This window comes from Neolamprologus brichardi, chromosome 3 (genome assembly GCF_056152115.1).
Source record: "Neolamprologus brichardi isolate AB-2024 chromosome 3, ASM5615211v1, whole genome shotgun sequence".
Classification (NCBI taxonomy): Eukaryota; Metazoa; Chordata; class Actinopteri; order Cichliformes; family Cichlidae; genus Neolamprologus; species Neolamprologus brichardi.
Window position 1 is genome coordinate 346,585 of NC_142106.1, and position 15,487 is coordinate 362,071.

At 40.5% G+C, this 15,487-nt stretch overlaps 1 protein-coding gene across 2 annotated transcripts in view; it reads right to left on the reverse strand.

Moving 5' to 3' along the window:
- Positions 1 to 10,226, reverse strand: part of LOC102782665 (uncharacterized) — a 29,092-nt gene extending 18,866 nt beyond the window's left edge. For both annotated transcript variants that reach the window (XM_087831051.1, XM_087831047.1), the window contains exons 1-5: positions 10,135 to 10,226; positions 6,878 to 7,290; positions 5,106 to 6,738; positions 1,265 to 1,516; positions 577 to 1,008 (exon numbers count right to left, since the gene is read on the reverse strand). In XM_087831051.1, the coding sequence (XP_087687177.1) occupies positions 577 to 1,008; positions 1,265 to 1,516; positions 5,106 to 6,738; positions 6,878 to 7,268 (2,708 nt within the window). In that variant the 5' untranslated portion in view covers positions 7,269 to 7,290; positions 10,135 to 10,226. The remainder of the gene's footprint in view (positions 1 to 576; positions 1,009 to 1,264; positions 1,517 to 5,105; positions 6,739 to 6,877; positions 7,291 to 10,134) is intronic.
- Between the last annotated feature and the right edge of the window lie 5,261 nt (positions 10,227 to 15,487).

A 15,487-nucleotide genomic window follows, 5' to 3' on the forward strand; every position in this document is an offset into this window, starting at 1 on the left:
AGCACAGCACCAAACAGCTTAGCTGCTGTGTTTCATTCAGGAGCACTTTGGAAGTGAACCTGACTGGACGTCTTTACTAAAACTGACTGACTACAAACCAGAGGAACAACTACAGAATCTCTTAAACATCCCAGAGACACTTTCCTGCATCATCAGGTGACTCCTTGTGATGAGGGAGCAGCTAAAGTAGCCTTGATCACTTCAATATCAACATTGTGTTCGTGCTGTTTACACTCGTCTGTCACGCTGTGTGAAACATTCACTAGTGTTTTGTGATCATTCACATTTGATTTGAAAGAAGAAGTTTGAGTACATTGAAGTTAAAGCTGTGAGTGGCTCCAGCTGCTCAGTGAGTAATGAAGCTGTTAGTGATGCTGTAAATGTCACCAAGTGCACAGACAAACTGTCACATGTTTACAAACTGTTGAAGGTAAACGTTAAAAATTTGTGGACTCATTTCTATAAACTGAGTTCAATCAACCAGCAGCTAAATTGTCAAATAGAGCTTCAAATATTTTCATGAATTATTTTCAGCTCTCATTTCTTGTTAGACAGACATCATCATGTGTTATTTACCTGAGCTGTGAGATATAAGGCAGACACTGCAGCAAACTCCTCACTTCACTCTCTTCATGTGAGCAGTCTGTCAGCTCCACTTGTTTCTTCTCTGGTTGGAGTTTCAGCAGCTCCAGGAGGATGGAGGTCTTTCTCTCTGAGAGCTTTATGATCCAGACTGCAGGAGCTGAAAATACTGACTGTAATGATGGAAGGACACTCAGACCTGTTTTAGTCTCACAGTCCTTCACATGGGAGCACAGATCCAACAGGAAGTCACTCTGATATTTGTCATTGGAATTAGAATGAAGAGGAAATGTTCGATAAGAGCAGACTGATGAGAGCATGTTGAGGATCTTCTCTCCTGTCCTCTGTTCTCTCTCTGCTGCTCCAATGAAGAGATTCATCAAGAACTCAGTTTGATCTGAGAGATTTCCTGATGACTGACAGAAACTGGAAGAATGAGAAGGAAACATGATGTGATGATTTGATCTGAGCACCATGAATTGAAACAAGCAGCACTCACTGATACCATCCTAGAAATGTCTCAGATAAACATCTGCAACATTAAAAATATATTAAAGACACATAAGGTCAGTATTAGAGTTGGTTCAATTATTTATGTAAAGTAACTCAACTGGATTTTAAACCACAACTGAAGAGCACATGAACACACTGAGTGTTTAATAAGTAAAACCAAAGAGCATACCTGAGTGAGTGGATGTGGGGTAAATGTTGTAAGAGGAATGAGCTCGCACTTTGACAGACTCTGTGATCACAGTGAAGGCAGACTTTCACCTTCCTCTTCTGCAGGACTCTCACAGCTCCGTCATACAGTTGTGTTTCACTGTTGACTGGGAGGTGCAGCTGATTCTCAGTGAAGTCAAGTAAACTCACGTAATCCACGTCCACCTCACTCAGAAGAGAAATGGTCCACAGCTGGCGTGACAAGGAGTCCCTCCTACAGTTGGAAGGTTGGTAGAGAACTTCATTAGTTCACATTTAATCAGCTGCTGAGAACAAAGTCTATTTATTCATGCTGAAACTGAAGAACCATGTTCGCCTTTTTCATGCAAAACTTCTCATTTGTGCAGAGCTGCAAGAGGCTTGAGAGGATAACTCTGCATACAATACCAGAGACTTAAGTGAGTTTTCAGTCTTCAAGTTTTAGAAAGTAAATCTTAAACAAGTGTAAAATGTACATTCAAAATATGAACAGATATAGTCAGAAGAGAGTCGCCGCAGTTAGAACAGGATGTAAGAATCATTCTGTCTAAATGATAAAAGTCTGACTAAGTTTACCTGTTGTAGCAGTTTTTGTCTCTGGTTACAAGGACAAGTTTAACCTGCTAGGATGTGGCGTCCACATATGGGGACATCACATTTTGGTTGCCTAGACAACAATACTAAGTTTTGCTCTTTCAAATGAACCCTGTGGCTCAAAGGGGCACAGTTGTTGTTTCTCAGTTTGTTTTTGCACTCAGGAAAAATGCTGCTGTGTTCAGACACCAAATAAAGAGCTTTGTACATCATTACTCAGTTGTGACTTTATAGTGTTCCATCGACACTATAAAGTCACAAGAACAAAGAGAAATTAAAATTGCACGCCATTAAAGAGTTGGGGTGTTGGGGGGTTAATGGACTGATCATTGCTGACGTGTTTGGGTCTCGCTGTTTGGTTAGAAACTAAAACACAAAGACACTTCTCTTAAATCTTAAAGGTGTTGTCATGGTCCTGGGTCATGTGACCCAGTGTTTGAGTTTTTTATGTAACTTTGGTATTGATTTGTGCCCTAGTTTAGTTCATCTAGTTAATTTGTAGATTGCTGTTTAGTCCTTTGTTTCTTAGTGGTTTATGTCATCTCCTCCTGTACTCCCTGGTTCATGCACCTACCTGTTGTGCGTCTTGTCTGTGTGGTTATGTTAAGTTCATGTCATGCCTAACTCCATGTTTCCTGTTTTACATTGAAAGTCTGTATTCAGTGTCAGTGCATTTAGTTTCACTTCTCCTGTGCTGTCTTTAGGTTCATGTGTGTCAGCTGTGCTCCCATGTGTGGCCACTTCCCTTGATCATCCCGTATGTGTGTTTAGTCTCCGTGTTTCATTCAGTCTGTGTCGCGTCGTCTGTTACCATTCCTGTAATTCTAGCTACACGTCATGAGTCATAGTTTTTCAGTCTCTGTTCTGGTCATGTTCATAGTAATCTCCCCTGTCATGTTTTCATAGCCTTTCATGTACCAGTCCAGAAGTCTGTCCTTTGCTTTTTTCATGTCGTGGTCATAGTTCTTAGTTACAGCTCAAGTCAGAGTCTTAGCTTTTCTTAGTCTTTAGTAGTTTCCCTGTTTATGCTCTTTGTTTAGGTCATTGCCAGAGTTATGTTTGGTTATTTTTGCTTCACTGTTTACCGGCCCTAATAAAGGCTCACTTTGAGTTCAGTAAATGTTTTACCTCCTTCGTCCTTGTCCGCACCTGGGTCCTCCAAACACCCTCCCACACACGGTCTGCCCACCCCACACCGTGGCAGGTTTTATTCACTGTCACCTTGTTTGTTGTGTTCAGGTGATGAGCTAATATTTATAATTCTTTGTACTTTAATGAGAAAACTGTATTGAATAAGCAGACTAACAACATGAAAATTTATATAAACATATTTTTGTAGAGGACATTCTTATATTTATGTTTATATGTGAGCTAGAGGGTGAGACATTTTGACTTTGTGGGTTTTGACTGAACACAATGTAACAAAGACAGTATGTTTGTCATGTGTCTGCCTGATAACTCAGGAGTAACACAACATTAATCTGGGAGATAAGTCTGTTACTCTAACCTTACTTTGGGTTGTCTTTAGCATTGCTCTTGACCTCTGATCATGAAATTAACTTCACAACAATTATGAGACCATGGGTCAGTGTTATGCAGTGGTGTTAGTTTATAAGTTAAATGTGCTTCAGCTGAGACTGAAAATGTCTTAACCTCTTAAGCCCCAAGGGGGTTTCTGAGCTTCCTGCTCGAAAATGTAATGCCCAAATTTAATTGATTATTTCCCTGCAATAACAAACTCTGTCCTTACAATCTTGGTATCAAAATAAAGCTAACACTTGGGAAATTCAATCAGAGGTGTAAATATTAAAGTAGATACTACTGTGTCAAAATTACTGAGACTGGAACACAGAAAAAGTAAGTAGATTTTATCCTCGCCTAATTATTTTTTTTGTAATTTTTAGCATATAACCCTTTGAAAAATATGCCTCAGCTCACATTTGGTTCCAGAAATCCAGTAACCAACATATAAACATCATCTGTGCAAAGATTTATGTTTCTAAAGTAAAACAGTGAAAAACTACAGCCCTGTCAATACAGGAATATCCAGATGTTGTACAAAAATATCCAATTTTGGCACACAATTGGACATCATGGCAGTTTATTTTTTTAGGTATTAAAGAGCAGAAATTTATAAATTTTATTAACAGGCCTAAACATGCTTTTTTTATATATATATATTTTTGAAGAATTAACCACACATTTACATGGTAATGGCCCTTTTCTGCAGTGCGCATAGAGCGTTTGATTGGCCTCTGGCCCTTTAAGCTCCGAGGGGCTGTAACTTTGGTTTCTTTTGGTCAATTTGCGTGATTGACACCTCTTTTTAATCGTTTTAGCCAATAGATTCAAAGTAACGATGCCACGTTCACGTCACTTCAACCAATCAGACATTGTAATGCCAAAACCCACGTGTGTCCAACTTTATTGCATGTGGCGTCTGTCCAGTCACGTGTCTGTAGGTGGGTCTAAAATGGAGGTTGTTGACGGAAAACTGCTCTGATGTGGCTAGGTAGGCATGGTAGCTACCGGCAATTACGTGGTTACCGGCTACCGGCAAAAATACCGAAGGAAATTGGGATGGGAAACCAATTTCTGTCTTAGCGCATTTGCGCCGCTATGTATTTTTGTGGTCTTCTTTTGTGGCTCATTCAGTGAATTTTGGTCAGATCGTGTTGAACCTTGGTGTGTGGAGTCAGTGATAGCTCTGGAAACTAACCAGCCCATCTTTAGCCAGTTACATGAAGTCTGAAGAATTTCTGGTTCGGTTTTGTTTGTTCAGCGGACTTCTGCGCATTTACGAAACTGCTCGTTTAATCGCGGCTTGTTTTTGGTGTGTTTGGTGGTTGTAGAAATGGTTTATATGACATTTTAGCTGAGATTCTGAGGTTTCTGTGGATACCACACATGTCTGGACTTATATTTCTCAACCCGCGTTATAACCGATCAAACGTGATCTCCTCCTTTTTGCCCCCGGTACCGGGGGCGTGGGGCTTAAGTAATACAATCTCTCATTCAAATGACAAAAGTCGAGGTGAAGTTAGTCAGCTTTCTGGGATCTCCTCACCTGGATTATTATGTATGTATCAAGACTAAACAATACTGTTACCAAATACCTAAACACTACGTACAAACTTTCTACTGTCTACAACTCACTGGAAATGTGATGAAACAAAGCTGAAACAGATGTACAAAACCCTTTAACTTCAGTTCTAAATGTTCTCACTTACCTTTGAAGTTTGCTGAGGCATCCCAGCAAAGGCCTCATTCCCTGTTTTGATACTGTTGTATCCTCCAGGTTCAGCTCTATTTTCCTCTCCTTACTCTGGCTGACTACATAGGCCAGAACACAACACTGCTGAGGATCAAGAGTCTCTCCACTCACATCAATAAAGTAGTCCAGTTTATCCAGGAGGCAGAGGCAGGCATCAGGTGACTGAGACTCATAGAGGCATTGACATAAGAACATTAAGTCCATTTCACAGTCTTCACTGTCACTACAACCTACAAAGGTGGTCACCAAGTGTTTGAAGAACCAGTCAGACGTGTCTCTGAGCTGCTGAGAAGGAAGGAGACTTTCTAACAAATCAATGTTCTTCTCACTCAACAGTCCACACAGGAAAGGGACCAAATGTTTCATGTGTTTGCTGCCCTGAACCAGACACTGCTGTAGAACACACCTGGTCTTCTCTGGATCCTTTAAGACCCACAGAGCTGCAAAAAACTCCTGAACCGTGTAGTGGAGAAAGGCACACAAGGGTCTCCTTACAGTTGGGCTGATTTGAATCAGAAGCTTGCTCAAAATGGCCAAATTAGCACAGCTGTCTAGTTTGGGCAGTGATGTTAGGCTCACATTTTTCCCTTCTGTTGCACAAAAAGCTGCCTGAGATAAAGACAGTATTGCATCCCATTTAGTGCTTTCATTTTCAGGTGTCTTGGAAACATTTCTCTGATTGCAGAAATGGAGGATATGGAGGTATATTTCAGTAACTGTGCAGGGATGTGGAGAGAAATCTGAGCCCTCAAAGCTAAAGCACGCGACCAGCATCAGGGCGTACATGGGGACATGGCAAAGAGAGAATAACTCCAGGTTACACAAAACCTTGTTGAGGTGGTTCTCACTCAGATTCTTGGATAAGTACTCTCTGATGCCCTGCTCACTGAAGCCTTTCACTTCCACTCTGAGACAGTCCCAATCCAACAGGAAGTCTGCTGACTCCCCCTCTGGTCTGCAGGTGATGATGATCTTTGCTTCAGGTAGAAGGGTCTTCTGTATGAGCTCCAGCACTGCAGACTGGGTTGATGTAGAGGAAACATTTGGCACTCCATCAAAAATGATGGTAACACTGTCAGCATTATTCTTTATGTCCACTAAGACCTCATCTTTGCCTTCATCTGGTTCACAGAACACACTGAAGAGAAGATCCTCCAGTTTATGGACCTCTGTGATGTTGAGTGTTTCTCTCATATCAAAGTAGAACATGTAATCTAGATCCTTGTTATCTTTCTCTGACCACAGTTTCAACATCTGATTGACCACAGCTGTTTTCCCAGTTCCAGGTTTTCCTACCAGAAGTATTTTTCTTTCATATGTTTTCAGCAGTTCACTCGAAGAGGTTCCATGTTTGTCCTCGGGTATGTAGGCCTTGAGTTTTTTAGTGCGAACCTTCCTGCTTTTCTTGAACTTTGACTTTTTTATTTTGGATGCTGAAGCCTGTCCTTGTGTGTCTAACACAAGTGGAGTGTAGGACAAAGATGTCTCCTTGTTGAACAGGACTGCTTTACTTTGGATCCATGATCTTTCTGAAATCTTCTGAGCTTTAATTTTCAACTTTTGCTGGTACCTGTGACACGGTTTAGGGCCTGAAAGAAAAGAGGTGTAGGAGAAATTAATTAAACATTTATTTAGGGATTTAACTCATGTGTCACTGAACAACACTGCCTTATAAATGAGTGTGATCACATGAAATCTTGCCACAGACTTCAGTTTGTTTAAAAATACCTTGTAAATACGTTACATCCATGTTGGTGTCATCCTTGAAGGAAAAGCAGCTGATCCAATAGTTCAGGTCAAATTTGTCTCGTGAAGAGGAATCTGATGCTGTAATTTCCAGAAAAGATGGCGGCCTTTCTGTTCTTCTCTTTCTTGTATTGTCAATAATCCTGAGAAACTCATAGCAGGCTGCTTCCCCCTTTTTTATGACACGGTTCAAAATTTCTCTGGTTTTGTCAAAGTCGTCACCCGCTGTCTTTATTTTACTGACTTCTTCCTCTGAGAAAACTTCTTTCTGGTAGAGATGCTCTACAATCACAGTGAGCCCCTTTAATGTTCCCACCAGTTTGGGCTTGGCCCTCCTGACGTACTCCACAGCGGACTGAGATGTACAAGCCATGTTTCCTTTATTTCCTGGATTTCTATTGAAAAAAATGTGGATTTAAACAAAATGTAATTCATTTCAAAGATTCAGACTAATATATAATTTTGATGTTGCTCCTGTTCCTAGCATTGGTAGGCTTTGTTTTAAATTGATGTGTCAAGTGTGTTTATAATTTATCCTCAGTCTTTGACTTTGAGTTTTTTCAGCATTCTGGTTTTTGATTTTATTTTCTTGTCTTCTTTAAATTGACAGCGCCACCACTCTCTTGGTGGCGCTGTCACTTGGAGTTCGCTCGCTCTGCGGTAGAGTATCACTTCCTGTTCCTGCTCAACCACAGTGGTGTTTCTGAGTAGCTTATCTGCTTAGCATCGATCCATCCATCCATCTTCATCCGCTTTATCCGGGGCCGGGTCGCGGGGGCAGCAGCCTAAGCGAAGAGGCCCAGACCTCCCTCTTCCTAGCTACCTCCTCCAGCTTATCCGGGGGAACACCAAGGCGTTCCCAGGACAGACCCAGGCCAGCCGGGAGATATAGTCTCTCCAGCGTGTCCTGGGTCTACCCCGGGGCCTCCTCCCGGTGGGACATGCCTGGAACACTTCACCCAGGAGGCGCACAGGGGGCATCCTTGTCAGATGCCCGAACCACCTCAGCTGGCTCCTTTCGATGTGGAGCAGCAGCGGCTCTACTCTGAGCCCCTCCTGGATGGCCGAACTTCTCACCCTATCTCTAAAGGAGAGGCCAGCCACCCGCGTTAAGTAAGACTGTTGCAATCTGCTGCACGTTCACTGAAAGCACGTCTAGCCTGCCGTTAACACGTCCCTGTCACAGTGACTCTGAGGTCTCCAGCTCATAACTGCACTTGCCAATAGCTTCAAGGTTCCTGCTGGATGTTACCCCGTGCCTGGTTCCCCATTCCTCTTCCTTGATGACCCCCCCTTCCCTTTGTGACTGTTAGTCCTCACCCTAGCACATGTGGGGATTCCTGGCACTATGGTGGCTCACTGAAATGTTTACTCATAGTACTGTTTCATAGTTTATAGCGTTTTTCTCACAGTACTGTTCATACCGGTTCCTCTAGTGCTTCGTCAGCATCTCATAGCTTGTAGATTATTTATAGTGATTCGTTTTGTTTCATGCAAAGTGATGTGACTCCTTGTAAATTAAGAACATCCCTCAGAACTGGTTTTTAGGCTCTCGTCTTTAGTTTGTCTTTCTCTAAAAGTCTTGTTTTTATTACTCTCTTTTGTCACACCTGACTTCCTGTAATAAACTTTGAGATCTGAGAGTTAATTATTTCACACTTGGTTCAACAGTTTCCTTTCATACACACACAGACTGTGATTTCCCTTAATATCACACTGCACCCCTGAGTGAACAGGAGCAGGAAGAAGAAAATATTCTTATTAAACCCTGTCCCCTATCTGCACTCCAAATGATATTACAAGTGGGCACCATCAACCAAGGAACACATTAACATTTGTCTACAGTTCGTAGCACAAACCACACAACAAGAATATAACCAGCAATATTCCCCACCGCATAATAGCAAGGAGAAGAGAATGACCCCCAGTTAACTCAGATTTCTTTCAAATTCATCATATTCATTTCTCATTTTAAACATAGCACATTTTAAAACAGCGCATGTTTGTACAGCTCTTAAAATTATAATGAGGAGTTCCACAATCTTATAACCGTTGGACTCATTTGTGTAGTCCTGCGAACTGATGCTAAAAATGATATTTCCTTCTGTCCTCACCTCCTAAACAAATTGAAAATAATCTTTATAACTTGAGGGCTAATATATTATTTTTAGCCTTATTTTGTCTGTAATTTCACTAAATCTTTCAATAGTTTCAATTTTATAAACAAACAAATTATTATTCGTTTGTCCTCTGGATTTAACATGAATATGACTCCTTTATGTCACTTTCTTCTGTAATAAGTATGGAGGTTTTATGGTATTTACATATGTATTCCCCCCAAATTTCTACACAGTAACTAAGATACAGGAAAAAGTATAAAGTATGCATCGCCTTGTAGTCTAATAAATCTCTAACCTTACCCAAAATGTAAATGTTTTTAGCCATCTTATTTTAAGTGCTTTCGAGTTGTGTCCACTCCCTCGTTTTGGGCGTGACAATCTTATTTCTCCATTATTAAAAACACTCTGGGTTAACAGCTGAATGATTACTGGTTGATCTCCAGGATTTCACAAAAAACATTAAACAACATAAACTTTCTTTATTGTTTTGTAATGTCTGTAGTTTTTAATTATTGATTTTAAATCGTATTACTTCACTACTTAAACTCTTCTGCACAAAGTTTGAACTAGGAAGTCAAAAACATCCCTGGCGTTTGATTTGGTCACTTCCTGTAACCGTGACGGGAAAAACACACACTCGAACAGCTGTGTCTGTCAGAGACCAGTACTGTTAGAATGGTTTATGGATGTATTAATTGATTATTGTTATTAACATTATACATTTCTCGGTGTTACACTGTCTGCTGTAATGTTACAATAATCCTTCCCCTGAGTAGCCCGGTATGGCCGACGCCTCGCCGTAATAAAGGCAGCCATGTAGATATGACCTATATATTTTACAAAAAAAACAAAAAACGTTTACAGTACATACAAGTTAGAGTCGTAACACTTGTGTCTCTCTTTAAACGTTTACAGCTCAGTTTATGGTTCCCGTGTCTGCACGAACGACTATTTAACGTCAGAGTATCCTATCATAACCTGAACACATGCGGAGAGTTTACCGCGTCGATCAAGTTTAAAGCGAAAATAACCGAATGTGACGATGTTATGAAACACACACTCGAAGTAACGGCGGGAGTCTGACCTCAAAACATCTTTAAAACTAAAGTGAAAACATACCTGAGCAGCGAAGCAGAGCCTCCGAGCTGAAGCTACTTTCATTCATAAAACAAACACTTCCTGTAGTTCCTCCTCAGCTGTGTAGGTCCTGCTGGTGTCCACACGATGGCGCCATTGTAGTAACAGACAGATGACACAAACCACTTCTGTGGACTTTTAAAATGTTTTAAGTGAGAAACGGAAAACATTAAATGATTAAAATAGAAAGATCATTCTATAAATACTCTAACAACAATAAATAGCGTGATATACACAAGGGCACAAATATAAAGAGTGAAAATGTGCAGTCAAAAGCTTTACACTGTCAGGTTTCACCAATACAAAGATCGAGCAGACATAAAACAAGTACCAGCAAAATATCATTGCTCACTCACATTACTCAGTCGTTACACTGCACCGACAGTTTGCAGCTGCATGCCTGAATGTCTTCCCATCACGAAGGATTTAATGTATAGATTTATTTTGACATGTAATTAATATACTGTACTACTTGTTGTAGTTAAAACAAGTCAAACTTGCATCAACACAACTAAATTTCTCTCCACTAGTCTAAGCCAGTCCTACAAATATCTCCCAGTGTGGCAGCACAGATAAACACTGGTGTATAAGGTGCTTCTGAATTCACAATACTTTGATGAAGAACCTGCTGAGTAAACAATCAGCCTGTTGTTGCTTCCTACATCTGCTTTTTTGAAAACCTCCCAAAGGCCCGTTTAAGAGCCACGTCAGTGTATTTGTATCTGTTCTTACTGCGTCTTCATTGGTCTGTCTCTCTGTTGCTGTCTGCCGTTTTGTCTCTTTAGCTCTTCATCTTTTTGTTTTTGTCAGCTTTTGTCAGTGAGCTGGTGAACTTAGAAGTTGCCTTTTGTGTGTCTGCTGCCTTTGTTTGTGTGTTCTCAACATGATGCGCCCAACATTCAAGCCCTGCACATCTTGCCAGACTCCCAATCAGGAAGCAGAAAAACCTGCTGTCTCCGCTCTGGAAGTCTGTCCACCAAGAAAAGCTCTGACTTCTGCTAAATGGGCCAAACTGGACAGAAGGTTTACAAACACATCCTTATAAAATATGATGTAACACTATAATTCTGAAATATAGTGGCCCATGAAAGATACATCCGACTCATCCTGCAGCCTTCAATTGGAGCCTCCAAAGGATGCAGACCCTGGCTGTGTCCCATTTCAGGGTCTGCAGCCTTAAAGGCCACATTTTGAGGCCAATTGCATCACAGTGATGAAATGAAGGCTGTCCCAATACAAAGGTGCAAAGATGCTGCCTTCATTTCCCTGACAACAACAGCAGACACGTGGTGTGTGTGCGGGTGTCTGCCTCTTATAACCACAGTGATTCTCCTGTGCTTTGAAATCTCACGTGATCTTGTGGCGTGATCACGAGTCCAAACACTAACAGGTCACCTCAACAAGAACAGACTCAATCCTAATGATTTAGTTACCATAGAAACATGAAATGGTTTGGTTGACAGCACATGTTAGACTGTTGTAAACCTCACATCAGTGCTGTGGATGACTGTAGTCATAGAAGAGTAGAGCTGTAGCAGGTGGTGTGAGGAGGAGGAGGAGGTGGTGTATTCTAGTTAACATACTACTGAAACACTCCAGCAGAGGGCGCTGTTAAGTCCTTATTGTAATACAGTTACTGTGTGCAGTTATACTTCATACAGTAAATGATTGGTTTCTATTGATTCTACTTCCTGTTGACTAGCTTGATGACAGTGAAACAATCACAGCTGATTGTGTGATGATGTAAACTGTCACTGTTACATTCAGTGTGTGTGACATAATGTTAGTGCAGGGCTGATAACAGCCTGGTTCTGTTAGAAACACATGAACGTGTCCATAGATCAGTGTGTGTTTAACATGAGAGCTTCAGCCCTGCTGATGTGTTAAATAAAGACATGTATTGGTTTCAGCTCTGCTCTCAGGCTTTACTGCACAGGTGACGGTAGAAAGTGTGACTGGATCTATAGACTGCAAACACAGAAACATGCTGAAGATATTTGTAGTATACTCCAAGCAAAGTAAACACTGTGGTTGTATCAGAGACGAGCTGTGATCAGCTTGTTCACTCTGTGCCAGTCTGACAACATATTTGTAAACCAGCACATGGAGGTGTGGCCCTGTCACAGTCTTCAAGGTGGAGTCCCACCCTCTTCCAGTAAGGAGCAGCTCACCTGTGTGTCAGTGTTTAGTGTCCAGCTGTGGAGCAGAGTTTGTTGTTGGTGTGTGTTTGAAGACACTGTAAGTTTGATTTGTTTCCTCCTTTAACAGTTTGACTGTTTGGTTTTGCTCTATGATGTTTGGACCTGATGTTCAGCTCTTATTTCAGGACAAACTTTGATCACTCTTGTGTTTGAAGACACATGATTATAGATTGACTGAATCCACTCTGGTTATCAGTCAGTAACTGCACTGAAGCATTTGTTACTGTGATGAACATTTTAAATGGATCTGTGTGAAACTTTAGACACCGATCAGAGATCTGATGGAACACTGATCGTCTCTTTAACTGGAAACAATCATATAAACTCAGTTTGTTCTTAAGAAGTCGCCTTTCAGGTTTTACTTAAGTAAAAAACACAAAGTAATGCAGCTCCTGCTCAGTTCACTCTTACTGCAAACAAAATTAATCAATTGAAAATATAGAATTATATTTATTGCATATGGACGCTACTACGTTAGTCATGCGTATTGTGCTTCAAAGTATTTGGACTGGGATGCGTCTTTGTTTTGCTCTCATGTTCACTTAGAACTTGTTTTTAATTAGTGTATTTGAGTCTGAGTTTTCTTCTTTTAGTGTCTGAAGCTTTAATCATTAATAGTTGTTCAGTGTGTGGTCTCTCATGTCTCCCGCCTTTAAAGGCTTTGGATTTTTGGTTAAATGCTTTGAATCTTGTTCCTTTTCAACTGTTTTTGGACTGAATCAAGGCTCGCTTAAAGTTGTTTGAGTCAGTTGTCCTGGATTTGGCTACAAACCTCAGCTAATGCCAATAATCTAGTGTTAAATACATTTATCCCTCAATGGTACATATAAATGAAATAAATAGTTGAAGTGATACATGTTAAAATTCTGTAGGTTTTATTACATTAAACACAAAGTAAAGGTTTATCGATGGTTTTTTGGTGATTTTATGTCCCTTTGTGAATAAGACCAAAGGCCCACTGACTCATTCCACCTTCAGTCTGTGCTCAGTAGCCTGTTCATTATTCTGTAAAAAGGCTGTCTCTTTGGAGCAGACATACTCATGTAAAGGTTAACATCGCCACACAAGATGCAGTCAGAAGCTCAAGTAATCAAAAATAAACATTATGTCCGGATTACCTGATATCAGAGTCCTCCTGTATCAGATGGACTGAACTCTGTTTGTTGGAAATGTTCAGGAATAAAGATCAGAACCACAGATCAGCTGGTTCTGTCCAGAAGATCAGTTTCCACGTATCACGCCTGTCCATGTTTTTATTAACAAGGACTAAGATTTATTGATCAAATCACAAAAATGGATTTAAAAACAGAAGGAGCTGAGTGAAATATAATTTTAATAACCTGGTCAGTATGCAGAGGCACACACTGTGACACATTCAGACTGAGGAAGCTTTCAGGTAAACATTCCTCTGCTGACAGCTCATGATTGAGGGGTAACAGAAACTGATGAAACCGCGGTGATCATTTTAAAGTTATTTCTGTTTGTTTTTCTTTTTGCTTTGTGCTGTTGACTTTGAGCTCATGCCTAAATATTAGAAATACAATTTCCTGATTAGGGTAATAATTGGTGTTGGTGTGCTGGGCTGCACTTTATAGGTTTATATTTTTAAATGTTGATTATGTGACAGTTCCAGGTCATTAATAATTTAACAGGTACGGTAGCAAATGTCTTACTCCATTGAGTAATTAAGTAACGTACTGTGGTACTTTTTTTTTAAAGTAACCAGTAATGTGTAATACATTATTTCCTTATTCACTAACAGCTCTAACACAATATGTGAACTTTACTCTGACTGAGAATCAGTCTGAGCAGTCAGACGGCATTTTTCTTGAGTGAACACATAAAGTTGTTCCCCACCCCCACACACACACACACACACACAAACACTGTTGAAGCCAAGAAGCTGCAGTTTAATCATTTGGGGCTGACAGACTATGAAGTCTTTTATATATTATTAATTGCTGTAGAACAGGAGTGGGGACATCGCTGTGGTAGATCCCACACTTGATGGTGACCTGTGCCAATTGGCTTGAAGTTGGCCCCTAGTGTTTTCCGCCACATCCCCATTGAGTTCCTGATGAAGGCTTTCAGGATCCTGCTGATCTTAAATAGGTCTAGGTATTCCACATGCGAGGCATCATGTCATAGGCAGTGTTGGTCAAGTTACTTGAAAAAAGTAATCAGTAACTAATTACTGATTACTTCCCCGAAAAATTTAATCCTGTTACTTACTGATTACTTATATTTGAAAGTGATTAATACTTAGTTACTTAGTTACTTTTTAAAAACATGATTTACACCCTGAATAGGTAAGCGATAGATCTTGAGTCACTTCAATCCCAATTCTACTGTTTCTGTATAATGCATCATATAAAATGTAATCAAATGGAAAAAGTGATTACTTATTTTCAAAGTAATTAATTAGTTAGTTACTTTTTAAAAACATGATTTACAACCTGAATAGGTGATAAAGCTATAGATCTTTCAGCCCAATTCTACTTTTTCTGCATAATCCATCATACAAAATATAATCAAATGGAAAAGTCTCTTTTTAAACTTGGAAGTTTGGGGGGTGGGGGGGTTTCACCGTAAAAAGAAGTTTTCTTCCCACGCAGTGAACAGCGGACGCTAATGTTTTTGTCACTTTCTACAGAATCTAACTCAAAGTAAGGTCAGTACTTCCACGCTTTAAACACTGCACGCTCGTACTCTCTCTGCACTCGATATATTATCCATTGTTGATCTGCACACAGCTGTTGTCACGAACGTCGCACTTGCTTTCGTCATTGTCATGAGACACTCTCGCAAAAAAATCACGGTTTTAGTAACGCAGTAACGCAGCATGCTTACGAGAAAGTAACAGTAATCTAATTACCGTTTTTGCAATAGTAATCCCTTACTTTACTGGTTACTTGAAAAAAATAATCGGATTACAGTAACGCGTAACGTGTTGCCGCCCATCTCTGGTCATAGGCCTTCTTGTAATCAATCCAGGCAGTCCACAGGTTGGTCAGCATAGTCTTGCAGTCTCAGGCGACTGCTCGGTCTACTGGTGATGGCCAGAGGGGCCGATGGTGCGATATGGCAGCCTCGCTTTTGTCAGTCTCCCCCAGGGCCGCTGTGGCTACAACTGT